The following is a 10872-nucleotide window of genomic DNA, read 5'->3' on the forward strand; positions in this document are numbered from 1 at the left end:
AATTCTTATTTATATCTGAGAGCAAATTTTATATTATATGTACTTTATCACGCATAAATATCATATAAAATTTTTTGTATCACCAATTAAGTTCTTTGAATTTATAGGTACTTATCATTTGTAATATTTTTTATCTTTTTTTTGTAATTTTTTCAATCTTTTTCTATGATTTTCTATTTAACTAATAGTTAAAATTAACATTACTATTTTTGAAAGTTGAAGGAGAGCATTACACTAAAAAAGAGTTTAGAATCCCATACATTCCTGAACCTATAATTCACAAGTGAAATTTCTCTTTAACTATATTTTAAAATATAAGTTCTAATATAAATCTCTAAGTAGAATCCATGCATATTTCTGGTAAAAAATGCATGTTTCTAAAAATATCCTTTATTAAAAATCTAAATTACATATCCAATCCTTGATGTTTTCAAATGCACCCTTTTTTATAAAATTTAGTTAAAGGTAAGAATGGAAAGAAAAATCTAATATTTCCTTAATTTAGTATGTATTTTTAAAATTGAGACTTATATTAAAGAAGGGAAGAAGTACTATCAAAAAGGTCTCTAATAATGGTCATTAAAATAAATCATCAGTCCCAACTGTGTTACTATGTACCAATCTCAAGTAACCATTAACGGACAATCAAGATGTAGCTTTGAGGAGCCAATATTAAAAACACATAGACACTATTCCTCTATAAGCCACTTCTAATATATTTTATTAGAATAAAGGAAACTTCTAAAATTCATTAACTAAATCTAAAAATTTAACATTTTTTAATTTTATCCCTATTAAATATATAGACTTTCATAACATACTTTCCCTCACAAACATTTAAATGGAAGGTAAAATGAAAAATTAATGACATGACTTATAAATAGAGTAATTTTTTTCTCTTTTTGTCTTATAAATAATACTAGAGGATTACACAACATTTATAAATTTTGGAGACTGAGAAAGTATATAATATCTTTATAATACTCCATCTGTCTGAAATTATAAGGTGTTTTTAAACAAAATTTCATATATCAATAAATCTCATTAAATACACTTAATAACTTTATTTTTTAAAATAAAATATAAATTTTTAAAAATACCCTTAATTTAGCATATAGAAAAGAGAGAAAGACATAAATTAAATAGAGAGAGAAAAAGTAACTTGGAATAATCCTATGAAACTTTAAGGAAAAACATAACTTTTGATCCCTACACTTTACTTATGTTTTGTTATAGGTAGCTGTATTTTTTCGATGCTTTAGGTCCCTATATTTTTATTTTTTAATATTTTAGGTCCCTAAATGAACAAAATATAGGGACTTTAAAAGGACTTAAAATACAAAAAAAAAAGTGCAAGAACTTGTAGCAAAATACGAGCAAAGTACAGAGATTAAAAGTTATGTTTTTTCAAACTTTAATCTTCCAAAAGTATTTTATATTTTAAAATATCAAATCTTTTTTAAATGTATCTTATAATTTATGACCGAATACTAAAAATGGAGGATACTGTGACCTCTGCTGATCCCTGCCTCCACTTCTGGGGACAATATTTTTCCTACTAACCATCCATCATAAATTGCATAATCACTTAATTTTAAGTGAACAAATGCAATAAGCAATCTCTCCAGGACAAATTTTGTCCCAAAAAAAAAATCTCTCTAGGACAAATACTCAGCTTTTTTGTTTTTAAAAAAAAAAAAAAGAACACGACGTTATTGGCGCTGGACCCACGCCGTCGTTAGTAATTTACTTCCTAGTGTGAACGCATGAGATTCCAAATCATCCCACTAGTACATACTTCCATATATATTTTCTTTTTATTTTTTTCCTTGATCCATTATTTCCACGCCAGCCCTACTTTCCCTCGCCTATAAATACCATCTTCCCGAGGCGTGTGTCCGCCACACTTCCTCATATCCAAATCTCAACAATTCATCATTTTCGTCATTGCCTTCCTCTTCAAGACACAAATATACACTCATCATCATCTTCTCTTTGATGGCAGATCACAAGCCGAGCCAAATCACTCCAGCTCCTCCTTCCACTGAATTCTCAATAACCTCTTCAAAAACCTTCACTTTCGATATAGAATCTCACCCAGAAAACCCTTATCATGATGATGATCACCACCAACATGAAATCCAGATCGTTGACTACACCCAAAGGGCTCAATGGCTTCGAGCCGCCGTCCTCGGAGCCAACGACGGTTTGCTCTCCACGGCTTCACTCATGATGGGTGTCGGAGCCGTTAGAAAGGACGTCAAGACGATGATCCTCACCGGGGTCGCCGGCTTGGTCGCTGGAGCTTGTAGCATGGCGATAGGAGAATTTGTGTCCGTGTACTCGCAGTATGACATCGAGGTAGCTCAGTTGAAGAGAGAAGGCAAAGAGGTAAAGAAAGCCGAGCTGCCGAACCCGTTTTATGCGGCCATAGCCTCTGCGGTGGCCTTTGCTATCGGTGCGGTGGTGCCGCTGCTCGGGGCGGCGTTCGTGAAAGATTACAAGGTGAGGTTAGGGGTGGTGGTGGCCGTCGTGAGCCTAGCTTTGTTGGTGTTCGGAGTTGTGAGTGCAATTTTGGGGAAAGCACCCATGGTAAAGTCGACTTTAAGGGTTTTGTTTGGAGGTTGGATGGCCATGGGAATCACTTTTGGCTTAACAAAGTCTGTGGATTCCATTGGGCTTTGATCCATAGTATAAAAATGCAAATCAACTTGCCCACTTAAACTTATAAACTATTAAACAAGTATCTTATAACCAGTTCAATAAAATGCTTTGTTTATAGGCAGTTAAATCACGGGTTTTACTATCAATCCTTGAATTAATACTTTCAGCTCAACGACCAGTTGATTTTCAGCACCTTAGCTTTGATAATCATATGTATCTTAGTTATATTTCAATTTAAAAACCTTTTATCTTTTGCTGTTAAAAAAAGTAGCTAGATGATCCATATGTACCTCTTTATATTTTGATGTAATAATTTTAGGCTGAAGGTTTCACTATAGTGATCAGATAAAAAAATTGTATCTTAATTTTCGTTCCTTCTATTGTTGATATTTACTGATATATTAATAATCTAAAAACAAGTATCAAATATAACAAATTTGACAGTACACGGTACTTGTCTACATTTTAATTTGATAGTATATAAATATATAGTGGGCAAATATTTATGAACAATTTAATCGGCACTAGTGCCCCCGGTAGCGAATAAAAAGTGGAAGACACGTGTTAGGGTTTAAGTGGGGGATCAGACTTTAATAACCTTTTTTTGTTTTTGACCGACGACCTTTATAACCTTATCAGGTGACGAATGAAAACAGGTGGGCACACTGAACATTTATTTACAAGCGCGCGCGTGTTTCTAAATGATTTTAGATTACTATGGCATAGACTGCCGCAGGTTAAATTACTATGGACTATCATCTATTAACACCCGTTAATATGTGAAATACGTTATAGTGGTTGCAGTGGCTTAAATCCATATGAACACAGAAAAAAATCTTAGGGGACCTAAATTAGATTCGACAATGCTCAAATATAACTCGTTTTAGTACTGCATATTATATATATATATATATATATATATTAAAAAGGTATAAAGATTGCTATACCAATTAAAATTGACACAAGTGATAAAGTCATTTGTCATTTGAACAAGTGGTTGGTGATTTGAATTCTAACCCTCATGCATGTAGCACTAGCAACCTCGTTGAAAGGGGCTTACTCTTTTCTCTCTATACTACTTTGAGGATATAATCGCTTTTGGTTTCAATGCTCATTACTTGATGAGCAATTTGGAAAATTTGAAGGGTCCATATTTTACAATTTATTTAAAAAATTATAAAATTTTAATAAATTTATCTTATTATTAATCTAGACAACACAGATTTATTTTAGATGGTCCAATATAATATTAAAATTATTTATAATTTTTATAAATTGAATATTAAGATATATTATGAACCTTATCAATTTAATAATAATTTTTTTAGAATTTTTATAAAATTTTATTTTAGTAAATAAAATATTAAAAAATAAAGATAAAGATAATCTTGAAACTGATACTTAAAAAAAAAAAAGAAACAATTGCAAGTTGAAAATTTTAAATTCAGATTGTCCATAGTACATCTAAATAATTAATTTATAAAAATTATAAAAAAATTAATATTAAATTAGATTATCCAAATTGATGATAAGATAAATTTATTAAAATTTTATAATTTTTTATAATAAATATAAAATTAAAATTTGGATCGTCTAGATTAAAAATCTGAATGATTGAGATTGCTCATCGTGTGCTCATCACATGATGAGCACCAAAATTGGACTCAGATGTAATCACTATCTATTATTTGGTAGAGCACTCCTCATACTTAAAAAAAAACAGAGAGAGAGATCATTGTGAACTAGAATGACCCATTAAGGAATCATCAATTATTTGTGATATATACAAGTTATTTCTTAATTAATATGGTTAATATTTCTATTGTATATAGCATGAAGCTATCATAGATTAAATATACTCCTTTCATTAAGAAAATATAAGGTATCTTTAATCAAATCTCGTTTTCAACAAAGTAGTTAATTGTTTTCAAACTAATATTATTTTTTATATTTATCCTTATTTAATAGGATGTTTCATTTTAAAATAATTATAAGGAAAAATATAATCTTTGATTCCTATAATTTTATCAGGTTTTTTTTTTGGTCCTTCTAGTTTTTTCAATGTTTTCATTCTTTTTAGGGACTGAAAATACTAAAAAAATTAAAAGTATAATGACTTAAAAAAAAAAAGGTCACCCACTCATTCTGAAATTATAGGGATTGAACACACTGAACAAAAACTACAAGGACTAAAAATAAAACATGATAAAATTATAAGGATCGATGACTGTATTTTTCCTAATTATAAAGTGATTTGTTTATTATTGGCACTTTTGAAAAAAATATATTAATTATACTTTAAAATACTAAAAATGCTTTATAATTTTTAATAGAGGGAGAATTTCTTTATGAGTATAAACAAAGCCAACTATGCCTAGTTTAATTTACCAAACACCAAAAATTCTTCATCCATCTTTTTCTATGTACTGAAACTAATTTAGAGAGAACTGTGTTAACATTCACACAATTATTTTTAATTTTTACTTAGAGCATTAGATTAAGATTTGTTCGTATCTCTATTTTAAAAAATTTCATGTCAGATTATACAGTCAAATTAATTATTAAATCAATACATGAATTTTTTTTAATAAAAAATGATAAATCCAATGGTACTTGGGACTCCGCCTATACCATTTATTTCATAACTGAAAGGTATAATGATAGAGAAGTCATTAATGTTTCATTAAAATTATAAATGGACAATTGTTTAATTTCGATATGATAATTAGCGTTTCAAACGAATGCAAAATAGTTTGAATAATAAAGCCTTGATTAAATATCATGTGTTGTCGGTTTCTTTCTTTACAAGAAGGAATCCCATAAATGGAGAAAAAATTAATAAAGAAAAAGAAAAGCAAAAATAAAGCGATTCCACATATTGTGTTCTGCATCAAATTAATTATATTCCTTGTTTTAGTGGTGTGATACTGTAATGCCTAAATTAAATAAAGTGCAAAGGGCCCTATTAGACACAAATTAATTATTCTTGTAAATAATAATGAAAAGCACACTGTATTTCAGATTTATTTTATGTATTTACTTTCACATTTTTGGGGGATAGAAATCACTTTTAAGTTATTTTTGACATTGACAATAATTGTTTTTGCTTTATCAATGACAAGCTATATAGCTATAAGGTAAAATATAATCTAGATTGTTTAAATTTAATTCGGATGATATTAAATTTTATTTGTTTTCTTAAGTAGGTTTACTTTATAATAAAGTGATGAGGATGTAAAAATTTAATTCATAAATATTTAAGAATTAATAAAAATTAGTAACTTTAAGATATAGAAATTATTTGGAACTATATGTGATAAATATTCGTTAATGAGTTTATATAAGTTAAGCTTAAATAAGTTTTATATAGAAGGATTTCAGCAATTTCGTTCATTTTGATACAAACTCAATCTTATTGAAATATCATTTTGTGTGTGTGTGTGTATAAGATCTATAAAATAAATTACTATTATCTATCAAAAAAAATACATTTCTATTTAAAGCAATGATTAGCATGATTTATTTTCAAACTCCAAAAGTATATATTTATATAATATATATATATATATATATATAGAGAGAGAGAGAGAGAGAGATATGTCTAATTGAAATCTAAAAGTGGGGAAAAAGAGTTAAGAACCAACAATAGAGATGTCAACTTGTTGGGCTTTGACAAATTTTGATGAGGTGAACAATTAATCTTTTAGAAGAAACAGTTGGCTCTTATTATAATTATATATTCGTATTTATTATTAAATTAATTAATTATCGTTTTAACCTCGTCAAAATATCCATTCAAATACAAAACTATGGATGACTCAAGTCGCCAAGTTGATGTTCTCCAACTACATATATTTCATGCACCACAAACGGTTTATGACTTATAAATAATACACCCTCCGTTTTAGATGTTTTTAAATAAAATTTCATATATCAATAAATCTCATTAAATATATTTAACAACGTTATCTTTTTAAAATAAAAATATAAAATTTTTAAAGTACCCATCATTTAATATATTGAAAAGAGAAGTGATGGAAATTAATTATAAAAAAAGAAATGATAATATTGAAATTAATACATTTAATAAAACCTTAATCTACTCAAAATATCTTATATTTTGAGATGAAAAAACTCCTTCAAAAGTGCCATATAATTTGAAAATGAAGGAGTATAAATTATAGATTTTATATTTTATTATTATCTATGTTGAGTATGGCTAGAAATTGACTTTATAATTTGCACACAATTTGATCAGTTTTGGTACAAATCCACTAGCTCGTCACGTATAATGCAAAGAGAAATTTATATCTATGGGGGATATTTTCTATTTATTGCCAAGTATGTGGCTTGATGTTGCATATTTTTATTTAACTTGTTTTAAAAAATGTATAGTAAATGTAAAGCTCTTAAAATTTAATAGAAACTGGTGAAATTCTTATTTTATGCATTCTTTTAGAAATAAATTGTTAAATTAAATTATATTAGAATAACTATAACAGTGATCATATATAGATGGGTTAAAATTTAAAATGGAGGTGGGAAAATTCGAATGAAAGATGAAACTCGTGAAAGTATTGTAAAGAGAAAAAAATGTAAAGTACTTTAATAATAAAACTAAATTTCAAAAATTGACCAAAAAAACCTATAATATGTTGATTTTGATATATTGATTTCAATATAATATAATTGATTTTTTTTATAAACTTTGCAATTAATATAAAATTTATAGAATCTCTGTACTCAAATATAATTTTGCCTAGTGCAAATCAGTGCTCAAAACTCAAAAATGCAGATATAAAATGAACACACATTTTAACTTTATAAAGAATTGTTGATTTGATTGATGATTTGCCACAATACCTATCTTTTGTGCTTTCCTTATTGGAGGCGTCCGAAATTAATTTAGACATTGTGTTTAGGATCCGGTTCCTCTCTTCATCCTTTTCTTCTTCTTCCTCTTCTTTTTTTTCTCTTTATCTCATCCATATATTAAATGATAAAATATATGTTTAGATTTAATTATTTTATAAAATAATTATTATAATATCATATGGTAAATAAATAAATAAATTTAAAGTATTACAATTTGACTTGCACAGTTTCACGGTTCTATATTGTTATTAAATTTTTTTTATACATTAAACATTTTTATTTATTTTATTGCTCTTATGAATCGTCCAGGTCAAGTTTTAATAATTTAAATTTATTTTTTAATTTAATATTCTGATAATTATTTTATAAAATAATTAAGTCTAAACTATTCATTTTTTATCTAAAGGTGGAGATAGGATGAGGGGAAAGAAATAAGAGAGTAGGATGAGGAGAGAATCGGCTTCCATTGTGTTCCATGTTCCCCTCCCCACACGGAAGCCAAAAGTTTTTATTTTTTATTCTTAATTTTCTAAAACAGGAAAATGAATAAATGATCGAAGATTTATGATAAGTTATCAGTGTTAATTGGATCAAATGATCAAACTTAGGTCTCCTTTGATTCAATAAAAAGTTAACTTTCTAAAAAGTAAGCTAAAATGAACCTTTAATTTTATATAAATTTTCATTTTAAGTCTTGTAATTATATAATTAAAGTGTCTTTTTAATCTTATTATCCTAACACAGTTAATTTCATCAACAAAATATTTCTATATCGAACTTTTAAATATTAAAAAATTATTCTTAAATGATGAAATATTTAGTTTACTTTTTTAAAATAACAATAATTGATACAAAAAGTAAGTATCTAATGACAATATGAAAGTTAGAAGATTGAAAAATACTTTATCAAATTAAGATATCAAACTAAAATCTTATATAAAGTTAGTTGACAAAATATACACTTCCACCCTAAAAAGTATAACTTGCAAAAAAACATACTTTTTGAAAGGTTGATAAATATAAATTGTTTGGTTACTTTTTAATTTTATGAAAACTTAAAATTTATCTTTTTTAACAAAGAAATGTACTATTTTTTATTTGAAAGAAAAAATTATTACTATACCTTTTAAAAAAACAATATTTTTTAAAAATTAAGCATGATAAATTTTCATACTTTTCACAAAGTTTAATTTCTCCTGCCCCCTTATCTCCAACTTTTTTTTTGTTAAAAGACAAAAATGTCTTAAAAATTTTTTTAAGAAATGCTTGATATTTTAAATTTTTTTTAAATAATTTTATCTTGAAACTATGAAAAAGCATGCACCCGCATCATTAACATTGACTAATGTTTGACCATAAAACCTTTGCTCTCGACAAGATGTTGCACGTGTTATTATCTAAAGCATTCTTCGAGCATTCTGGTCTCTCTCTCCTTACATGGCCCATCTTCTCCCCAAGCAAACCTCTCTTCTTCTTTGACTTCCCTTTCCCTCTCTCTCACTTCATCGCCTTCACTATCCTACTCTCTCTCCCTCACCCTCTAACACAACTTCCCTTTCGTCTAAACCTTCCTTCCCTCACTGGAACCTTCAAAACCCCACATTATCTACTCAGAAGCAAATTCCATTTCTCTGCTCATCACTGAATCCGCCGAAGACTTTCACCATTCCTGTAGCAACCATGCTAGAGACATTAATTGCTTTTACCCACTTGTTTCCGAGCTTAAATCTAGAACGAAGGAGCATTGGCAATATTCAAAGCGGCTCTAGTTCCAACTAACAATTCCCGAGCTGAAATCTAGAACAAAGGAGCGTTGCCCGAGCAAAAACAACTCGTGAGCCTCAATAATCTCCGTCAACGTGTGGCACTCTTCTTTCTCAATCAAACGCTGAATACTGGGGATTGAAGGCTCGCTTATCCAAGGGGATAGAGGGCTCACTAATTCTAACATTTCCATTATCTTTGAATTGGACTGAGATGTGTACATGTGTGTGGTTAAATTGAATCCTTCAATTGTGGCCTTTCATTCTTAATTCTATTAAGTAGTCACGTTGATTCTCAATATGCTGTGGCTTTCTGCAATTTTCGGTGAGCGAAGGCCATCTTCAAGATCACTCTCTTGCTTCTTGTTTTTGGTGCTGTTGTTACTGCATGTTTCACTTTTGGGCTAATCAGAAATGTTTCTTAGTTGAAATGAGATTGATGCATTTTCATTGAATCTGTTGGGTGTATTAATTTCTTGATTTCTTACTTTTACCTATGGTTTCCTTTTCTAGTGATGGTTTTGCCTCTCCTTCCCTAAATTGAAATGGAATTTAATATCTATACCTAAAAGGGTGGGTTGTGGGTGAAGAAGAAGAAAAGAAAGAGCAAGTGCATACTGTCAGCACCAACGGAAGAAGGAGAGGAGGAATGACACGTTGGGGAGAGAGGTGGAGAAGAAGAAGAATAGCCTCTCAAAAAATGACACATGTAAAGTGTTAGTCAAAAGCATAGATTTAACAATCAATGGTTAGTCCAGGTTAATAGTGGGATAAAATTACATCCTTTTTAAACATTTTAAAATAAAATTACTTTAACAAAAAGTTTAGGATATTAGGCAGCTCTTCTGAATCCAAGGCCCTTTAACTCTTTTTTTTATGATGCTTATCCCCAACTAATTAATCATTAATTTTTTTACAAGTAAGATTAAGGTTTCAAGCCTACTAAATTTAAAAGAACTATATTTAAAACTATAGTATTAATCTGTCTCAAATGTTTGCAAAAAAACACAATTAGCATCCTAACATTTTTAAAGGTGCAATGTTGCTTCCATGTTTTTCAAAATCATTGCCTTGATTTGACATTTTGCTCACTAACTTTTAACTTTTAATTTAGACTATTAAATGCCTAGCTGGCAAGTCATGTGGAGGTTCATGTGTGAAAAAAGGATCCATTTTTTATATTTTTTTATTAAATCTTTTTTCTTTTACCTTTTCTCAATTACAAATTCATGAATGAAGAATAAAAACAAGAACATCAATCCTCATCAGAAGCCAAACCTAGAACAAAAGACAAGAGAATCAATCGCTACATTAGAAAGCTTGACAAAAATCAAAGAACTAGAGAACTAGAATCTAAGGGGGGGAAATCACAAACACAATTAGAAAGCTCGACAAAAATGGCAAGGGGAAAAAAAATCAAAGAACTAAGAACTAGAATTCAAAATCACAAAATGATCAAAAAAAGCTTGACAACAATCAAAGAACTAGAACCAGAATCCTAGGGGGAAATCACAAACACGATTAGAAAGCTGGACAAAAATCATAAGGGGAAAAATCAAAGAACCATCAC

The 10872-nt window shown here is 28.6% G+C and overlaps 1 protein-coding gene across 1 annotated transcript; it reads left to right on the forward strand.

Moving 5' to 3' along the window:
• The first annotated feature begins 1891 nt into the window (after positions 1 to 1891).
• LOC129307023 (vacuolar iron transporter homolog 4-like) lies at positions 1892 to 3037 on the forward strand. The gene has a single exon (XM_054947873.1). It carries the CDS (start codon positions 1999 to 2001, stop codon positions 2683 to 2685), a length of 687 nt encoding a protein of 228 aa, XP_054803848.1. The 5' UTR covers positions 1892 to 1998; the 3' UTR covers positions 2686 to 3037.
• The last annotated feature ends 7835 nt before the right edge of the window (positions 3038 to 10872 follow it).

The sequence above is a fragment of the Prosopis cineraria genome, unplaced genomic scaffold (genome assembly GCF_029017545.1).
Source record: "Prosopis cineraria cultivar Desert tree isolate PC_DT_omini unplaced genomic scaffold, ASM2901754v1 PC3, whole genome shotgun sequence".
Lineage (NCBI taxonomy): Eukaryota > Viridiplantae > Streptophyta > Magnoliopsida > Fabales > Fabaceae > Prosopis > Prosopis cineraria.